General features: G+C 50.2%; 2 protein-coding genes across 3 annotated transcripts; one reads left to right on the forward strand and one right to left on the reverse strand.

Annotated features, from left to right (window-relative positions):
• Window positions 1-1,547: 1,547 nt before the first annotated feature.
• Window positions 1,548-6,737, reverse strand: EXOC8 (exocyst complex component 8; the record flags this gene model as incomplete). The annotated part of the gene is made up of 1 exon (XM_079107498.1): window positions 1,548-6,737. The coding sequence occupies one exon, from the start codon at window positions 6,735-6,737 to the stop codon at window positions 4,296-4,298; it is 2,442 nt and encodes an 813-aa protein (XP_078963624.1). The 3' UTR covers window positions 1,548-4,295.
• Window positions 6,738-6,971: 234 nt separating this feature from the next.
• Window positions 6,972-15,572, forward strand: SPRTN (SprT-like N-terminal domain; the record flags this gene model as incomplete). 2 transcript variants are annotated; one of them, XM_079107500.1, is made up of 5 exons in its annotated part: window positions 6,972-7,192; window positions 7,889-7,988; window positions 11,766-11,894; window positions 12,983-13,250; window positions 14,062-15,572. In XM_079107500.1, the coding sequence occupies 5 exons, from the start codon at window positions 6,972-6,974 to the stop codon at window positions 14,811-14,813; spliced, it is 1,470 nt and encodes a 489-aa protein (XP_078963626.1). In that variant the 3' UTR covers window positions 14,814-15,572. The 2 variants fall into 2 exon arrangements, with proteins under 2 accessions (XP_078963626.1, XP_078963625.1); XM_079107499.1 differs by lacking the exon at window positions 6,972-7,192 and adding an exon at window positions 7,338-7,438.
• Window positions 15,573-20,458: the final 4,886 nt, after the last annotated feature.

Genomic DNA, 20,458 nt, shown 5'->3' on the forward strand with positions numbered 1-20,458 from the left:
TCCAAAGTAACTGGAAAATGCAAAATCATAGCCTGTCCATTCACTGTGGTTGGAGCCCAGCCCATCACAGGAAAACAAAACCCTCCAGTAAGGTAAAGCTATAGTATTGATGTGAGATACTGTCTTAAAAATAGTGAATTAGGCCTGGGGATGTAGCTCAGTGGGTAGAGTGCTTGCCTTGCACTCTACCCCAGCACTGTCAAAAAGAAAAAGAAAAAAAAAAGCCAGCCTCAGCAGCTTAGCAAGGTCCTAAGTAACTCAGTGAGATCCTGTCTCTAAATAAAACATGAAAAGGGGCTGGGGATGTGGCTCAGTGGTTAAGTGCCCCAGTACCTCCCTCTCCACCAAACTACTGAATTGTAGCCAGGCATGTTGGTACATGCCTGTGATCCAGCAACTCGGCAGCTGAGCCAGGAGGATGGCAACTTCACGACCAACCTGGGCAACTTGGCAGGACCCTGTCTCAAAAGGGCTGGGAGGTTGCTCAGTGGTGAGTGGCTCTGGGTTTGATCCCCAGTACCAGAACTCAAACGTGAATTGTTAGGTGAATGGAAGCAAGATGCTGAACTGCACAACTGCACGTGGAGCATGACCCGATTTCAGGGAAAACACGTGTGAAACCCTCACCAAGGCCCCTCTTGGGATGGGGTTTCTGAAGGGGCAGGCTGAGTCCTTGCTACACCTCAGTAGTCCTGTGGAGCAGCTTTCCTCCTGGACACTCGTGTTGCCGAGGGCTTCTCTCCTGCCACCTTTTCCTTTGCTTGTCCACTGCCCCTTCATTCTCCAAGGACCAGCTGGGCTGCTGGGACCCATGAGGACTTTCCGCTCAGAGTGACAGTGCTCCCTCTGGCCACAGCACTCAGCCCCGCAGGGGCTCAACACCTGATCATTCTGCTTTTAACCTTTCCAATCTTTAGGCCCCTGAAGAGGAAGCATGCTTCACTTTATTTTGTCCTCTCTGTCCTCCCATCAGTCAACATGAGTGTCCTCACTGCCTGCACATGACTTATTTTTTATTTTTCCGGTACTGGGAATTGAACCCAGGAGCACTGTACCATGGAGCTACATCCTGAGCCCTTTTTATTTGAGACAGTTGCTGAGGCTGCCCTTGAACTTGCCATCCTCCCATCTCAGCTAACCCAGGTGGCTGGGATGACAGGTATGTGCCACTTCATCCAGCTTGCATTTTACTTAAAGTTAGAGCCTTATAATTTAGTTTCTAAGTCTTGCAGCCTATGTTATACTTTCTTCATTTAGGAATGTGCAGATAGCAGAAAACTTAACTTTTTTTTTTTTTGTGGTGCTGGGATTGAACCCAGGGCCTCGTGCTTGCAAGGCAAGCACTCTACCCACTGAGCTACATCCCCAGCCCCAAAACTTTAACTTTTTTAGAGTAAACTCACATTTTGTACATCTGAAACTTCTCACTCAAGGGAATCTTAAAACATTTAGATCCAATTTATTCAAACTCTGACAGCAGAATGTTTATTTAAATTAGCTAACAGCTTTCAGTCCTCCCCACATAAATAAAACAAAAAACAACAAAGAATAGTAAAAAGACCACATTAAGTCCTGATTAAAGAAAAATACATATAACATTGTATTATCAATTTATCCAGTGTAGGAACATTTAAGCTTTATTTCATAAAACATTTAAGATTTTCTAATATCACAGTATATCAAAAGCAAATGCACATACTGATTTTATACTACATGTATAAGTCCCAAATTTCCAATCCTAGGTAAGATGCCAAGTTGAAGATGCATCTACTGATAAAGTATAGGTAGTATTCTGTACAAAAATAAGTGACTTTTTAACACCTACATGAAAAGAAGCTTTAATCAAAAGAGACTTAATTCCAAGGGTGTCTTTTTTCCCCGACACTAATTAATTCAATCGGTCTGTGATCCCAAGCTCAGTGACAGGTGTGCTCCAAGCACAGAGAAGGTAGTCCACAGCAGTGCATTTCATGTCTGCCATGTGTCCAGACAATCTCTAAAGGCGTTCAATTTTTAGAACTTATTTTGAAATCTAATGAAACCAACAGGGTGCTCTGGCTGCACTTGAAGAATACAGCCTGCGCTGTTCTGTGTGCCCACAGGTGCATTCCCAGACTGGTGGCTTTAGTCCACTTCCCACCAACTGATTCACAGACACATACTCCTCCAGATACCACACTGATCAAGGAGCACACGGGTTTTTACACAAGAAAATTCTGTATTGCCAGCTTTAAAAAGCATAGAGTTCTATGAAGAAGCAACCACTTACATATGAGAATGCACATTCACAATTCATACTGCCAGACAGAGTTCCATTTCGAAAGTATTCTACAGACCCAATGACACATATTTACATAGTATGTTTTGTACATGTCAGAAACTAAATGACAGAATAATAATAAACACAAAATTTTATAAAATTCTCAAATTTCCAGTGATCTTAAGAAAAGTCATTATAACTGCCTATTCAGCTGATTATCTAGAAAATCCCAAGTCATGTGAAAAACACCAATGTGAGACGATCCAAAACTCTGATGCTTTTCAGTCTGTTGAATATGGATAGCTAAAAAGAAAACCATGCTGTTTCGGCCTCTGAGCTATTAGGTCAAGGAGTGTTACAGCTCTTGAGCCACTATTCAGATTGTGGTTAGGTTTGACATAATCTTCAGCCTCAATACCACTATTTATCCCGAAAAAAGAATGACCTTTGGAAGTCACAGGCATGAGAAACATCACTTCGAGACAAAAATCACAAATAGAAGCTGAGGAAAAAAAATGAATCTCAGCAAACACAATTTCTCTGCAATAGGGGGAATGTTATATGGCCAGTACACCACAGAAGCCTTTCTTTAGTTTGTCTCACTAAACAATCTGAAGTAACCATTACAATCTGAGGTCCTTTAGCTGGGTGTGATGGTGCACACCTGTAGTCCCAGTCTTGGGAGGATGAGGCAGGATCCCAAGTTCAAGGCCAACCTCAGCAACTTAGTAAGGCCCTATCTAAAAGTAAAATGGGCTGGTGATGTAGCTCAGTGGTTAAGTGTCTCTGGGTTATATAGGCGGAGAGTGGGGCAGGGGGTGAATCTCAGCGCCTTTGAAACAAAAAAGTCAGAAAAATAAAAAACAACAAGAAAATGCGGCATGGATCATTCTGAGGGTTACACAGGATCTCTTTTCCCTGAGTTTTGGGCATATCAAAACACAATCAAAAACAAATCTGTTTTTTTTTTTTTTCTTTTGGTACAGGGGATTGAACCCAGGGGTACTTTACCATGGACCCACATACCCAGTACGTTTTATTTTTTAATCTAGGTCTCACTAAGTTGCTGGGTTGGCCTTGTACTTGGAATCCTTCTGTCTCAGCCGCCCAAGTCACTGGAATTATAGGCTTTGTGCTACTGCACCTTGCTAAATAAATATCTCAGCAGAAACTTTTTTCCATTTGCCTGAAGACTCAGCCACTCTACAAGCTACACTGAAGGAGTGGGAAGTCTCAAGTCACTGACTGCTGGCAGGCTCCTTGTGTGCTGCTTTTTTTATTAGTACTTTATTTAATATGACAAAGATAAAAGCTTCAGCTGGAAATTCACACAATTCAAAATGTGTTGAAAAAAACCTTATCATGGTCTTTTAGATTCCCAAGTAAGTGCTCCCGAACAAAATGCCATGAAGCTGCTAATCAGCAACTCCAAATAATCAGCTGTTCAAATCACAAAACTTGGGAATGTCCAAATGGTTGTTATGAAGCTGCTCTGGAACCCTGTACAGATGAAGTGTCTGACAGACATCCACACACGAGCTAGTTCCAAGAAAGGAGTCTTTCGACTAAAATCTACTCTAAAAACAATTTCCCAACTCCTCTCTTTCCCCGATTGTTCATTACAGCTTAAAGGGAGAAAGTACCTGAGGCAGGGTGTCTTATGTGGCGCTGTACCTTTAAGAAACCCGACATTTTGGCGAACTGGGACCCTTCACAACATCCTTAAACTGTCTTTATAGACGTCATTTCTCCATGCTGCATAATATATGCTGTTTGGATTCAAAAGATAAGCTGAAGTCTACAATAACCATACATTCATTAAGGAAGTAGCATAATTTAAAAGGAAACCATGGTATGTTTTAATTAATTCTAGTGTTTTTGTCATTTGGGCTTCAATTAATGTATTTTCTTTCTTCTTTTGATTTGGCCTAAGAGGTACCTTTCGTTTTTACACTGAGACTATAGGAATACGTTCACGTAACATAAACATAAGTGGCACATGAGCCACACGGAAGCATCCCGCAGCAGAACAGCCTCAGACCACGGAAGTGGTGCTCTCGGGATTCACGCGGATGAGCCTGGAAGCGCTCCTCAGGTCCTGGAGCTGCTTGGCGGGTTTCCCCACCCCTTCCTCGAACCTCTTCTCCACCACCGGGAGCACTGTCTCGTACAGAAAGGACGCGTTCTGTCTGATGAATGCCTTCTTCTCTGGGTCCTGCTCACACCGCAGACTGTAATCCACATGCTGAACCGCGACCAGAATGACCTCCACCAGGCTCTCCAGGAGGACCATGTGCAGTTCCGGGAAGTACAGCTTCAGGGCCTCCTCCAGGAAGCCCATGGTCTGCTTAGTGAAGGCCACCACGGTGTAGCTCAGGTTCACCCAGCAGTCATCGCCCGTGTACTGCTCGAAGTTACTGACCCCACAGCTTCGCATCTCCTCCTTGAGCTTCCCCAGGGCCTCGGGGGTCATCAGGTTCATCCTCCTCCACATCTCCTCGGAGTTGCGATGCTTGGTGGCTTCAATGATGATCTCCTTGTAGCTGTGTAAGGCCCCCTGGATGTCTCTCACCAGCAGGGCATGGATAATGAAGGTGAGGTCCAGTCCAATGTCCCCCAGCTGCTGGCAGTGCTCCTTGGCCACCTTCACACACTCGGCAGCTGTTGAGAGGCTCTCCTTACTGTCAAACACCTGCTTACTAAAAGCGTCTACAAACATGCCCATGGCTGACCTTGCCCAGACCACAAAGGCAGAGTAGCAGCCACTGTCAGTTCCTGCAAAGTCTGTTTCGAACTCCTTTGCCGTCTCAAGAAGGCTGGTAAAGAAGACATGGCACAGCTTGTGAATATACAGCAGAGTGGCTCCTTCAATGCGAAGCTGGCGGATGGCAGTGTGCACAGCCGCTGCCCTGTTCCTCAGAAACAGCTCACAAGCTTTGGTGCACTGGCCAAGGCGGATCAGCTGAGAAACTGCCCTGCGAGTGGCCTTGGGGCCGCCCCTCAGGGAGCGATCTGGAGAGAGCTCAAATACCAGCACCTCGGTGAGCTGTCGTACCCGCTCATCCACCTTGGCCCTGAGTTCCTTCACAGGAGGTGGGCTGGGCTTATCTTCCAGATAGTGGTTCAATTTGTCCAGCAGGTCCACGGCGCCCTCAAAGTCCCTCTGGGCAATACAGACATCGAGGTCTTCGGGCAACTCCTGGATCCACTCCATTGAGAGGTCCACCTTCTCCTCCTCCACCTCAGGAAGCGCGGGTTCGTCGTCGTCGTCGTCCTCCTCGAACGGGTTGCTGGCCTTGGAAGTCACCTGCGGCGGCGCCCTCGGGGCGGCCGCCTCCTCCTGCTCTCGTCGTCTCTTCTCGCTGAGGGCCCTTTTGGTTTCCTCCAGCACTTCCAGCCACTCCCGTTTGATCTTGGCATTTTCTGCCTGAAAGATGCGGCTCTCGGGGAACATGAGTAGCTTGAACATGTCCTTCATGGGAGGGTTGTCCTTGACGTTGACCACGGCCAGGCCGTCCAGCGGGTACAGCGCGTTGTAGCGGTACATGCCGCGCCGCTGTGGCAGCCAGGTGGCCACCAGCAGACAGTCGTTCATGAGGAAGCCGTGCACGCGCTGCAGCTGAGCCATGTGGTCCGCCTCGTACTCCACCAGGTCCCCGTTGTACACCAGGTACTGCCCCGCCTCCAGCAGGTGCCTGCAGCCCTCCACCTTCTCCAGAAGCGTGGTGAGCGTGCGCTGCTTGCCCTCCTCGCCCGCGCCTTCGCGCGAGGCGCCCGCGGGCCCCGGCAGAAAGCCGGCCTGGGCGCGCCGGCGGTCCCGGGACCCCGCGCCCGCCGGGTCCTCGGCGGCGGCGGCGCCCGCGGCGGCGGCGGGCAGCAGCGCGAGCGGGATGCTCTCCAGGCTGCTCTTCTGCTCCGTCAGCAGGTGGCTGAGCTGGTACATCTCGCTCTCCAGGTAGGAGATCTCGCGCGCCGTCTCGATGAACTGCCGGTAGTTCTGGTAGACGTTGCGCTTCAGGTTCTGCGCCGTCTCCTCCGCCAGCGCCTGGACGCGCTGCCGGTGCTCCTGCAGGTCGCGGTCGCCGTCTGACTGCTGCGACAGCTGCTTCACGTACAGCCGCGCCTCGAAGCCCCCTGACTCCAGCTGCCGCCGCAGGCGGCTAGCCCCGCTGTCCGACATGGTCGTTGCCCTCCCGCGCCGGCCACCCGCAGTCTCTGCCACTGGCCGCCGCCGGACCCCACCCGAGCTGGGCCGAGCCTTGCAGCCGAGAGAGGGGAGGGGGCGAGCAGAGGGCGCCTGCGCCGAGTCGAGCGCCCTGCATTGCGCCTGCGCGGGGGCCGAGCGTCGCACATTGCGCCTGCGCCGGCCGAGGGCGGCCCGCGCGCCTGCGCGAGCTCGCCACTGCGGAAGTGGGACGCGGCCGAGAACTGTTCGGGGGCTGGGCGTGGCGGGGGGCGTGTGGTCCCCGGGCGGCATACAGGCGGCACCCCGCCTCCCGAACCCTTCCTGGGGCCTAGCCCGGGGATCCCAAGCGTGCGTGCGTGGGGCGGCGTGCGGTCCTCGGCAGCCAAACCCAGCGTCTTGGCCCCGGCGTCCGAGCGGGTCCGCGCTCGCGCCGCGACTTGCCTTGAGCTCTCGCGAGATCGGCGCGCGCGCGCGCGTCCGAGCCGGCTTCGTCGAGCGAGCGGCGTCCTGGCGGCGAGCAGCGCGATGGACGAGGACCTGGTGGTGGCGCTGCGGCTGCAGGAGGAGTGGGACGCGCGGGCCGCCCAGCGCGCAGCGGCGCGGGAGCAGCCCTCGCTGGTGGACGCGTCCTGGGAGCTGGCGGACCCCACGCCGGACCTGCAGGCCCTGTTCGTGCAGTTCAACGACCGCTTCTTCTGGGGCCGGCTGGAGGCCGTGGAGGTCAAGTGGAGCGTGCGCATGACGCTGTGAGTGCCCGCGCGGCCGCGAACGGCCCTCGGGGCTGTCGTTGACGCCCAGCCGCGCGGGGGAGGCCAGGGTCGGGCCGCCAGGCCCCCGGGGGGACTCAGGGGCCTTCGGGATGGAGGCCCGGACCCCAGCCCACCCCACCCCTTCCAGGCGCCTTCGGGATGGACGCCCCAACCGCAGGAACCCTGACCCCCTCCAGGGCTCGCGGGTCCCAGGGACCTTTGGGATGGACGCCCTGACCCCAGGTCTGTCCCCCACTCCCAGGCGCGCGGGTCCCAGGGACCTTCGGGATGGACGCCCGGACCCCAGGTCTGTCCGCTTCCCACTCCCAGGGCGCACAGGTCCCAGGGACCTTCGGGATGGACGCCCTAACCCCAGCACAACCCCCCTTATCCCCAGGGCGCGCAGGTCCCAAGGATCCTCAGGATGGACCCCTTGTCCCCAGGACCCCGCCCCCACCGCCTTCCCCCCACTTTGAGCATTGCTGTGGGGTAGGGTGAGGGCAGCCACCACTGTCCACTGAGACCGTCAGTCAAGCATCAGCTCCTAAGGTGGTGCGCAATTAAGAAAGCCCTCTGCAGCAGGGTTCTCTTAGTGAAGTGCCTGAGAATGGGTAAGGATTTGCCCCTTCAGCTCCTCCCCTTTCTTTTGTGTATTTGGTATTTGGTAAACTAATGTGTTGTGATTCTTTCCAGGTGTGCTGGGATTTGCAGCTATGAAGGGAGGGGTGGAATGTGTTCCATCCGTCTGAGTGAACCTCTTTTAAAGCTGAGACCAAGAAAGGATCTTGTGGAGGTATTCTTTACATAAGCTGCTTCTTAGTTCCTTAATTTACAGTATTTACCATTGATTTAGTCTGCTGTGAAAAAGGTACTTTTTACTCTGTGCAACCCAAACTTTTATGGCAGATAATTATGAAACATTTTTATAGTGCTTTATAGTTAATTAAGGTTGTCAGGTGTATTATCCCATTTGATCTTTACAACAGCCCAACTTATGTTCAATGTGTGTTATCTTCATTTTTACACATAAGAAAATTAGAATTCAGAGAAGTTGAATTATACATTTAGCAGCAGAGAAAAACAAGAGCCCAGTTCTTCCGGTTGAGCTGGATTTCAGTTCTCCTGTTTGACCGTCATGCTGCCGCCCTCTGTTGATATCTAGCTGAGCTGGCAGCACTACTGGCCTGGGGCATATTCATATTGTAGTCGCTCCTTGTGGCACACTGGACCAGAAGCAATTCCCAGTTTACTTCAGGTTGGATTTAGTAGATGCCTGAAATTTCTCAGGATGCACCTAGTGTGATTTGTCATCCCCCAGTTGTCTTTTGAGAAATCTGCACAAAATAGCACAGGGGTGCTAGAGGTTGTCTGCATGAGATGGGAGATAGATTAAAACATCCTTGAGACAGATGGAATTTTTAAGGACAGTAAAAGATAACAGGTTTCACAACAGTGACTACTTGATTTAATACTACTGAACCGTACACATAAAAGTGGTTAAGATGGTAACTTTTACATTTTTTAAACCACAGTTTAAAGAAATATAAATCACTACTAAATATTAAATGGTACAATAGAAATATTTGGTCAGTGATAAAGAAAAGGCATAAAGAACCACACCCACCTGACATGGAAAGTAGCCCTAAGTGCTTTCTTTATCAGTGGTCATGCTGAGTGAGATGGACTCAGGGCTCCCATCAGACACAGGATGACATCGAAGAGTAGAAATGACATGCTTGCAGGAAGGACATGCACACGTTAAATTTGGAGGGAAGGAGAAGCTTGTCATCTGAATAGTTAACATGATAAGGCTACCGTGGCTGGCCAGGCGTGGTGATGCACACCTGTAATCCCTGCAGCTCGGGAGGCTGAGACAGGAGAATCTCAATTTCAAGGCTAGCCTCAGCAATTTAGTGAGACCCTGTCTCAAAATAAAAATAGGGCTAGAGATGTAGTCCAGTGGTTTTTTGGTTCAACCCTGGTACCAAAAAAGAAAAAGCTACCGTGACTATATTAGACTAAAGACTTCAAGGAAGTAAATCTTATGTGGCATTTTATAACAATAAAATAACATTAGACAAAAATACATAATGACTCTAAAAATAATAACATAACTTTGAAGTATGTAGGTAGGGCATAAATCGGCAAAAGCTAAATAAATAGAATACACTCATAGTTACAGACATTAACCAGCCCTCTTAGTGACTCCATGAAGAAATAGAAAAAGCACACCTGAAATCAAAAAGAGACTATAGCTACTGCTGTAGCTACTATAGCTCCTGCCAGTTGAGCCCTAAAGGACCTGCTGGACGTTTGGTGAGAGGAAACAAAAGAGGAGCTTCCTCTTGACAGGAGGAATGGGAATCATGTGAACCAAGGCAAGGCAGAAAATGTGTGGCATGTTCCGGACCCAGAGTAGTGGCTTTTAACCAGATTGAGCAGTAACAGAAGCAGGTGTGCTGTCCAGAGCTTGAACCTGGCCTCAACCTAGAAGTTAAGGTGAAGATGTTTAATTAAATTGGACATCTTGGAAATTGTTCCTCTTTTGTGAAGGTATGTGTTTATCGTTATTTCAGAATATTGAGAAACTTCTGAAATGTAGCACGATCTTTCTTGAGTTTTAGTCTTCTGAATAGAGTGATATTTACTTGAAAAGTACAGTTGATAAGTATAAGGGGTATGTTCATAATGACCACGTGAAAATGTTTCTCTTTTTTGTTTATAGTTTTATAAGACTAAAATTTAGCTGGAGTTGTGGCTCAGTGGTACAGCGCTTGCCTAGCATGTGTGAGGTCCGAGTCTCAACACCACACATAAATACATACAGGTCCATCAACAACTAAAAAAAAAAAAAAAAAAAAAAAAAAGACTAAAATTCAGCAGGTCGTGATGGTGCACACCTATAATCCCAGTGGCTCAGGATGCTGAGGCAGGAGGATCCACAAGTTCAAAGCCAGCCTCAGCAAAAGCAAGGTACTAAGCAACTCAGTGAGACACTGTCTCTAAATAAAATACAAAATAGGGCTGGGGATGTCGTTCAGTGGTTGAGTGCCTCTGAGTTCAATCCCAGATACCCACCAAAAAAAAGGTAAAATTGATCAATGCAAGTCTTGTTCTTCTGGTGGAAATTCTTCATCTTCTTTCTTTCTCTCTTTTCTTTGTTGCTGTGCTGGGGATTGAACCCAAGGCCTCACACATGCAAGGCAAGTGCTCTACCACTGAGAGAAATCCCCAGCCCTGGAAAATCTTTTATAAAAAAATGAGGATTATGGAAAATTCATGCTTTTGAACAAGAAGCTCCAGCAACTTTATGCATTTGTTAATTTTGCACATAAACTGCTCTCGGTGTGGAGTGAACAGTGTTTGTCTTAAAATTTTACGTAATTTGAAATTGTAAAACTGAAACAAGCTACCTACATTGAAATCTTGTCCTCTGCCTGTCCTTCTCTATCTTTAACTGTCCACCTACTATTATTAGTTTCTTATTCTCTCATTGTTCTATTTTGCAATGGTCTGTCTTTAATTTCCCTTTTCTGTCACGTTTCTTTAAAAAGCATGCTGTGTGCACCCTGCTGTACTTGGTCTTTTTTCGCACTCTAGTCTTCCCCAGATCCTTTCGGGGATCTTCGCCACTCTCCTCCTGCCGCACAGAACTCCACCAGGTGGACGTGTACTCAACCAGGCTCCCAAGTCAGGTCTGATCTGCCTTTGCACACAGTGCTGTGTGGACATGCCCCACGTGAGCCATTCCTACAGGTCTCGGTATTGCTGGTGTGAAGGGCAAGCATGCTTGTGGTTTTGCTGGGTGCCCTCAGATCCCTCCCCGTGGGGTTGTACCGTTTTGCACTTCTGCCAGCAGTATACAGAAGTGTCAGCAGTATACAGAAGTGTTTGTTTTCCCTTAGCCCTTTTAACAGTGTCACTCATTAGGAATTTCATCAATCTTGAAGCAAAAAATAGCATTCTAATATAGTATTAATTTGCATTTCTCTTTTTATAAATGAGATTGAGCAGTTTTTCAGATGCTTGTGGGTCATTTACACCTGTTTTTCTGTGAACTCCAAGACCAGTTATTTTGTTTCTTTTTAAGAGACAGGGAATCTCTATGTTGCCCAGGCTGTCCCTGAACACCTGGCCCAAGGCAGTCTTCCTGCTTAGCCTGTTTAGTAGCTGGCATTACAGGTGCACACTGTTGCACCTCCTTTTTGCCCACTTTAAAACTGGACTGTGGTCATTTCCCTGCTGACACATGGAGCTCTGGTCAGAACTAACTGCCTGTGGTCTGTCTCGCACATGTAGTTGTCTGAATTTATCATTTCACTTATAGTGGTTTTTTCTCTGTCAGGATTTTAAAGGTTTTTATGAAGTTAAATTCATTGATCTTTCCTTCTGGATTTTACAGATGATTTTTTTTTACAGATGATTTTCTGTCTGTGTACAGACAGACAGAGCTTTGGATGTGTATGAAAGATTTGTGAGCATTGCATAAGAAGTTCAGACCCCAGGATGAGGAATAAAATGCATTCTATTTTCAGAGGTGCCTTAACAAATTAATTGTTTTCCATTTCAGACTCTCTTGCATGAAATGATACATGCTTATTTATTTGTCACGAATAATGATAAAGACCGGGAAGGACATGGTCCAGAGTTTTGTAAACATATGCATCGTATCAACAGCCTGACTGGAGCCAATATAACGGTATACAAAGTCATACACACTTATGATTTTTAGTGGTATTTTATTCAGTAACTCCTGGGACTTAATTAACAGAGAGAACTAGGTAGAAGTAAGTGGTATCTCTGAGGACTTTTCAGCAGTGGATAGGAGGCTGATTGAGTTTTCTAGGCCCACATAATGGAGTGACTGCAGAGCTGGCAGTGGCCTCTGAATTCCTATGGGTAACAGTTCAGGCAGTCTGTGAGGCCATGGGACTCTGGACTCTTGTGAGGATCTTGACTTTGTTCCTTGTGACAGGCCCCTCCTTGAAAGTCCGTCCTGTGTTCTGCTGCCACTTCTGTGTCCCTTTTGATTCTCATCTCTGCACAGTCTTGTGGGAGGTGGGGTCAGGGACCTGGGTTCAGGTGCCCAGCTTCCCCATTGTTATCCATGAGCCTGCCTAACTTCTCTGCCTCATGTTACTCACATGCCAGTGGGGGCCATAGCGACACGTCGCTGTTCTACCCTCAGGAGGAGAGAGGCTCACAAGAGAAGGCACATGTGAAACCGCTGGCCCAGCCTGAGCACTAGGTGGTGGTAGTGTGTCAGGCCTTCCTGGTCGTCCTTCTGCTTTCTTCCTCTGCACACGGGGTGGTTTTTACTCCTCTCTGTGCACATATGTGAGTGTGTGGGGATGGTTTCTAAACATTTGCATTTGTAGAGGTATTTTTGTGTTTTTTTTTCCAAAACTTTTTTCTAATGTCAGAGTAATCTTTACACAGTTCAGGAAGCTTTAAATTAACTGCTGTTTCCTACTAAAATGGACTTTTTAAAAAATTTTTTATCATCGTAGATGGACAGTATTCCTTTATTTATTCATTTTTGTATGGTGCTAAGGATTGAACCCAGTACCTCACACATGCTAAGCAGGTGTGCTGCCACTGAGCTACAGCCCCAGCCCTAAAATGGACTTTTCAAAAGAAACTAAATATAGTAGCTTGTCTTTTCCAAAATAGAACTTCTCAAAAATCTCTGGGAAAAGGAAAGTTTAAAAAAAAAACACTGCTTCTACAAAGAATTCCCCTGAAATTGTCAGCTTGCTTTCTAAGTGTCACGTCCTCTCTGCCCAGGTGTACCACACCTTCCACGACGAGGTGGATGAGTATCGGCGGCACTGGTGGCGCTGCAACGGGCCTTGCCAGCACAGACAGCCGTACTATGGCTATGTCAGACGCGCCACCAACAGGGCCCCCTCTGCTCACGACTTCTGGTGGGCCGAGCACCAGAGAACCTGTGGAGGCACCTACATCAAGATCAAGGAGCCAGAGAACTACCCAAAAAAAGGCAGAGGGAAGGCCAAACCCAGCAGGCAGCCAGCGTCAGCAGCGGAGGCTGCAGGTACCTTACGAAAGCTCCCCTGCACCGTGCAGTGGGCTACGGCCCATGCGGGATAAGCCTGGGGTCTGTCCTCCTGAGACGCTTCCACATGCACTCAGAAAAACTTCCGCTGTCTAAGAGATGGTGGTAGGAAAATATACTTTGCTCTACGTTTAAGTGAGTAAAGTAAAATAGGTTCCACTGACAATATTTGAGGTAGAGTCTCTTTCCTGTCTCAGCTTAGCACTGAGCTGTTACGAAACAGAAGGGAAAAAGATTGTCAAGTAAGAATAATCAAAAGAACAGTGCTTGGAGTATAAGTCCTACTCACTCCCCTCCCATCAGTTGGATTCTGTCAGGTCACTTCTGACGTGTGTGATCATTGGGGAGAATGGGAAAGGAACCTGATGTGTGTGCTGGGCCCTGTTCTGAAGGCTCCTGCTTAAGTTGGGCTCCCTCCCTCGGGAAGCTATCAGCTAGTTGCATTAGGGCCCAGGAGCATAGGCGGTGGGAGGATTTGCTGAGTAGAAGGAAACACACCAAGGTAGCAGGCTTTCCCTTCTGGAGCTGCACAGAGAGGAAACCAAGTTCTTTTCAAGCTAAGTGCTCCTCAGGGGTGGTTCTATGGCATGAAAGGGTTATTTAAAAAAAAAAAAAAAAAAAGTGTCAGTTTTTTTATCCTTTCTGTTTTCTCAATACCAGAGTTCTACCTTCCAAAGATTGTTCTTTTCCCATTAGTAGGTAATTACTACATGGATCTAAGTTGGTTTGCCCATTAGTTTAGTGTTGATTACTGCATTAATGTTGAGGAAAGTCTTTTTTTCTTTTGCAGGTAAACCCAGTAGAGGTGAGGCACAGCCGTTGGTCCCTTTCAGTGGGAAAGGGTATGTTCTTGGAAAGAGGAGCGGTTCACCTGTGCCTGAGAAAGCCATTACCTCGCACACCATCAACGAAACCAAAGATCTTTTTAATCAAGGCCATTCAGCAGAAGCCCTAAGATCTGATTCCAACATTGAGGTGAAGTTTGAACAAAATAGCTTAAGTAAAAAATTATCCCATCTCGTCTCACCTGTTATCAGTACCAGTCACCAAAGTGTCCTAAGCAGCTACTTTCCCAGAGTCTCAGTTGCCAATCAGAAGGCTTTCAGAAGTGGGAGTGGATCTCCAATAGCAAGTGGGACCATCGGCAGTGTTGCTAAGCATGCTGTCTCTTCTGGTTCTCAGAGAAGGGTTCCGGCTTCTAAGATATCCCTGAGAAATTCCTCCAGATCGAAGGCATCGGCATCGGCAGCTGCGGCCCTGGGAGGGAGTGGGTCCAAAGAGAGGTCGCCAAGCAAGCGGCCCAGGCTGGAAGACAAGACTGTTCTTGACAACTTTTTTATCAAGAAAGAGCAAATGCAGAGTGGTGGCAGTGATCTGAAGAGCAGCTCGTACCCTGCAGAGGCAGGTCCGGGTTCCAGCAGCTCCTGTGCCCAGAGCCAGCTGGTCAGCTGTCCAGTTTGTCAGAATGAAGTTCTGGAGTCGCAGATCAATGAGCACTTGGACTGGTGCCTAGAAGGTGATGGCCTCGGAGCCAGAAGCTGAGAAGCCTCCGTAAAGGCTTAGAGTCTCACAAGCTGCCTGTGACCTCAGGAACCACAGTCAGCCGTGGGGTCTCTGGTCCACACCCAGTCTGTGGTCAGTCTGGCGCACACAGCCAGCAGTGTTCTGTTTCACTCCAGTAGAGGAGAGTTGGTATTTGTATCTGTGCCTGTAGTCCCAGCTCCTCGGGAAGCTGAGGTGTAAAGGAGCTTTGAGCTTATGAATTTGAGACCACCATCTAAAAAAAAAAGGTTCACATTTCAAGGAGCTGGGTTTATTCCACCTTACCTACACCAGCCCAGTTTGTTCTGCCTGTGCAGTTTTAGGTATTTTTTGTTCTTTCTTGCTCTTAAAGGTTTTAAAATCTCTTAATATTTATATACTCTTCTCAAAGTACATGTCTCAGGAATCCTGTTGGGTATTTGGTTAAGTTAATATTCCTTTATTAATGAAATTAAAACTCATTCCCTGAACCGATGTTAATCTCCATAGTGCTAGACATGCCAAAACCTAGATAATCAAAAGGTGTGGCGTTTGGTGATGGCAGGGTACTCAAGTTTGGAGTCTTTATCTTTTTTAAAAATCTTAATAGGAAATTTTTGATATTTTAAAGAATCTTTTATCTGTTCCACCCTTACTAAACGGTAGCAGGTTTTTAGTAAAGAATATTGTAAAATTATTTTGGAATATTACTTGTAATAGCTTCTAATTCTATAGCACAGATTTTATATCAAGTTTAGCTTTTCAAAATTTAGTAAAGGGAATGGTACTGGCCCACGTGGCCTGAGGGTACTTAAAACTTGATAAGAGGTGCCGTTGGTGCACCTGTTTTTCCTTTTCCTTGTTCCTGCTTGGGCCCAGAGACCACCTCCCTGTGGGTCTGCGCTTGTCCAGGGTGCCTCTACGGGTTGACTTCGCCCCAGCCTCGGTTGCACTCTGGGTGACGTTTCCGTAGCATTCGCCAGTTTACCATTCCCGTCCCCCAGGAGGCTGCTTTCCATGGTGCGTGTTCCCTGTCACACCCACCACCCTACAGTCCCCAGAGGTCTCCATCTCCATGAAGAGGTGCTTTGGTTGCTGGGCGCAGGGGCCCTTTTCCTGCTCTCGTGTTCCTGTGCACGTGTGAGGGTTTCCCGCCCGTTCCCACACTGTAGTGGTCTCAGTCTGGGGCCGTTGTGAGTAGTCTGCTGTGCACATTCCTGCTTCTGTCCAGTGTGCATGCTGGGTGGCCTGCGGGCTGCAGGCGTCTGTGGTTCTGGTGAACACTGCTGATTTGCGCTCCTCCAGCAGCTCAGTATTCTCGACTCTTCTGGCCTGTCCCATTGAATGTTCACAAGTGTTGGTGTTTCTTAAGGTATGAAGTCAAGAGATATTTAATAAATATTTATGAGTGCTATTAAAGTTTGTGTATCGACACTGCTATGCTTATATCGGTTTAACAGGTTATGTACAATAAAATACTTTTTGAGCAAAATTACTCAAAAGATCTGAGGCTGAGCATAAGGGAGTCCATGTCTTAAAGGAGCCCTGCAGCCTCCATGGGGACCGAGACAAGCAGAGGAGCCTTAACACCCTTTGGTTAGCGCTGGGACAAGTTTCTGCCCGGCACAGTGGGAAGACCTTGGGAGTAGTGAGTGGACCCGGGACTTCAGGGGCGTGCCCGGAGCAGACGGTACCCAGGTCGTACCTGAGTCAGCACAGCTGATTGAAGAAGGGTGGGAAGGGCCTGCAAGCTGGACGCTGTGGGGTAGGAGGGCGGGGCGGAGCGGCGGGAGAGGGAGCAGCTCTAGCAGGCAGCACCAGGGCAGGGATTGCTCTTCATGCCGTCCTGTATTCTGGTCCTTTGACCAGGTGGGCCTGGGAAGGCCGTGCCTCAGCCGGGGGCAGACTGAGAAGCCTGGGGGAGGAAAGGCAGAGGCAAGGGGACAAGGACAGGGCGCTCATGCCAGGTTGGTGGCAGGGCTGGGCTGACGGGAGTCCTGCTGAGCTCCCCTCGCATGAGGCTTTGGTCTGAGGTGGAGCCTGTTCTGAGTGGTGTGAAACCTGAGGCAACGGCAGCTGCTGCTGCTTTGGAGGCAGCTTTTCCCTTTCTAAAGCAAGCTGGCGTCCTCACCAGCAGAGCTGGCCATTCTGGCTCGGCCTCTGCATGCTGCTGCCCTCACCGGGGAGACGGCATGGTTTTAGTTCTACAAAAAGTGCATGTTCTTAAGTCAGTGTCCCACGCTGTCCAGCTAAATGAACTCTAGAAACTTCGCCTGCTTTTGTAGACTTCAGGCACACCCTGACTGAAAATTCCAGGGTGGGTGGGAAACTGACAGAACCTCATCTGTCCCATTGTCCCAAAGCTCGGGGTAAATCAGAATGTTCCCAAGTAAAACGATTGCTGCATCTTCTACGAGACGCCTGCGCCTGTGGCTCCTGCTGGTGCAGGATCTGGAGCGTGAGCCCTGGTTTTCTTTTCATTCCCGTTGTCAACGTTTTTGTCCTTAGCAAATCGTAGTCATCGAGCACCAGCATATCCAGCAGATGAACTGCAACTCCTGATACAGCAGTCACGGTAGAGTTCTAGAAAGCTGAAGGTAGCAGGAGAGGGTCCGCCGTGGAGAGCGGACTTTATTTCTTGCACTCCACCACGGATGACCTGCTTTCTCCTCGCTCCTCTCTAAGTGGATAGTAAAAGTCCTAAGCTCCCTAGGGGACAAGCATTGTGTCACTGCAGTCCAACAGGGCCAAGACTGAACAGGAGGTGGTGCAGGTTACATTTCTGAGAAACCTGCTGGCAAGTGGACTGTAACTGCCAGCTCAGGGCGAAAGGAACTGGCCAGGACCCCAGGTCCTGTGAGGGGAACAGGATGAGAGCAGGCCTGTTGACACACGAGGGCTGGCCTCAGGACTTCCTCTGCACACTCGCTGCCAAATGTTCCCCGTCACTGAACTCCAGCATCACAGTCTCGAAGAAGGCAGTGGGGTCCCAGACAGCAGGACACTGCTGCACACCACAGAGCTCCCAACGAGGGCGCTGCACAGTCCGCGTGAGCTGCGGTCCTCTTCCTGACCAGGCCTGACGCTTGCCTCTGGCCCACCCGTGTAGTCCAAGGTGTGCTGGACATAGAGCATCTGCACTGCCCTTTCCTCAGACCTAACAGGGCAACAGCTGCCTGGGGGGTTCCCAGTGTTCGCGAACAAAATGGCCAGGTCTCTCTCAAGTCCCAAGGTCACCCCTTTGCCCTGGTGAACGTTTAGGTGTACTCAGGAAATGCACAGAGTCACAGCAGCCTGGGGGCCCAGCCTGGGCTGCCGCTGCTGCTTCTCTGCTGATGCTCAGGCTGGTTCTCTTCTGAGTTCCACAGTGGTGATGCAGGCAGGGGCGGCCACCCACTCTGTGCAGTGTGGTCCAGGCTGAGGAAGCAGCCAGGCTCCCCTGGAAAACCAGAGGCCTGTGAACACAAGCACTGTCCACAAACGTGCAAGGACAAGTGGCCTGCAGGCTGGAATGCACATCCCGCAGGAAGGAAGGGCACAGAGGCTAAGAAGCAGAACAAAAGAACTCTCCACAATTCCCACCCGTCAGCAGACGTGGAGCAGGCACCCGAGCACTGGAAAACGGGCGCCCCAAGAGGAGCGGATAGTGACGAGCAGGAGCGGCAGGTTGGGGCTGGCCAGCTTGCCGCCCCATTACTAGAAAGCAGGAGTGCAGAGAGGGGAGACGATGAAACGACCTAGGAAAATACCCCAGACAGCCGTGCAGTGGCCGAGGACAGCACATTCCACGAACTCAGAACCGGCGTGGCCTCGGCGGCTCAGTGTCCCCGGGGAACGACCACATGGCGATGCCCTTGTACTGAGGACAGCCCCGCCAAACCAGAAATCTGCACCCACCCAAGTTTCCCATCAGGTGTTGTGGCCAGGGAGACATGGCCAGCGGTGTTCCCAACCACACGCTCTCTCCAGAACCCAGGGACACGGAGAGGACGGTGCCGAGATGGCTGTCCTCCAGGAGGAGAGGGTGACCCCCAGCCAGCACAGGCACGGGTGGAGAGAGGTGAGGAAAATAAGAGCCGCAGGGCACTCTGTCCCTCTCACGAGGCAGCATGCCAGCACGGGCTCCAAGGACTCGGCCCCAGGCTGCACGCACCCAGGCGGGGAGGCCGGGCGGCAGGGCCAGCCTCCTCCAGTGCGTGCACAGGGGACGAGCGCCGAAGAGGCCTGCACTCTCAGGGTCCTGGTGGCACCCAGCAAGCAGGCCTAGACCTGGAACGCCAGGACAGCGATACAACGTCATCCCTGAGACCCAGCAGGGCGAGGATCCAGAGGACCACCCGAGGGCCAGAACTCGTTTTCTTCCAAGAGTGAGGGTCGCTGCTTTCCTCGACCCTGGGAGCAAGCCTACAGAGAGCGACCAGCTTCCAGTCCCAGCTGCCCACCTCTCCCAGCCGCAAAAGCCGCCACGTCCAGGTCCTGTGCCCAGTTTGTGCTCTAAGGACAAAAGTGTACAGTATTTGGTAGAACAAAGAAGAAGGCAGCGCCTCCAGCAGACACCGTCCCAACCTGTCAAGGGAGGACCTGGGCAGTGACTGGCCCTCCTGTCCTCTGGTCGCCATGACCCGCTCTATAGAGGGCGCTGTGGCCACCTACAGCCCCCGGGCTCTCCCACCCTGCACCACACCCTGTGGTTCTGCTCACTAAGCCTTCTGGCTCCCACGTGTGCCCTCTACATGCTTGCCAGCCCACAGGTAGTGAGCGGTGCTGTGTGCAGGTGAAACACTTGGTGTCACGGGCACAGCAATCTGGGCTGCATTCGTGGCCGAGGGCCGCAGATGGGGGCTGGGTACAAATGAGCATCAGAAAGCCAGGCGCAGCTGTCGTGAGATGCGAGGTGTGAACGCAGGTGGCGCAATCTCCTGCTCCTTCTCAGGCCACAGCACCTGGGAAATAAGAGCATGTGCTTCGCTCCAGTGTTTGATTTAAGGCCGACCTGCAAAGCCTGTCACTGACCAGGGACACCTGCAGGCTGTCGGCCTTCAGAGCCCGTCAACTCGGTGCTCCCCTGCACTGCGCGGCCATGATGTCTGTGGGGAGGGAGGGACACTCGTCCCAGGCCAAGGGGGCCAGCAGGTAGGAACTCTGACACTTCCGTTCAGGTCTCACAACCTCTTCGAGTCTGCTTGTTTTCAGATTACAAGAGAATCAGAAGGTCACACAGTTAAGTGGCTGAGCCAGAACTAAACAGATTTGTCGGTCACACTGCCTCGTTACTACACCACCTAACTGAGCCAGCCTTCGTCTCTAATAACTCCTCTGCCCTCTCCACCAGCCCACCCAGCTACGTATCTTGGCACCGTTCTCCAAATGCCCCAAGCTGGGCCAGACACACCAACAAGACGATGAAGAGACACACGAGCAGACACGGTGATCTTGCATGACAACAGCTCGTTTCAGCACGTGGTCACACGGGTCACACTCTGCTACACACTCAGCAGCTCCCCTGTGGCGGTAGGCGGCGCCTGACACCCCTTCCTCCGCAGCCAGGTGAGACACAGATGCTGGAGGGCTGTGCCCAGAAGATGCTGCCAGACCAAGGCCCACTGCAAACGAGGGCAATGTGCGTAACGGGTTCAGAAACAAAGACGGGCGAGTGACAACTGAGA

Source organism: Sciurus vulgaris (assembly GCF_902686455.1).
Source record: "Sciurus vulgaris genome assembly, chromosome: 12".
NCBI classification, from domain to species: domain Eukaryota; kingdom Metazoa; phylum Chordata; class Mammalia; order Rodentia; family Sciuridae; genus Sciurus; species Sciurus vulgaris.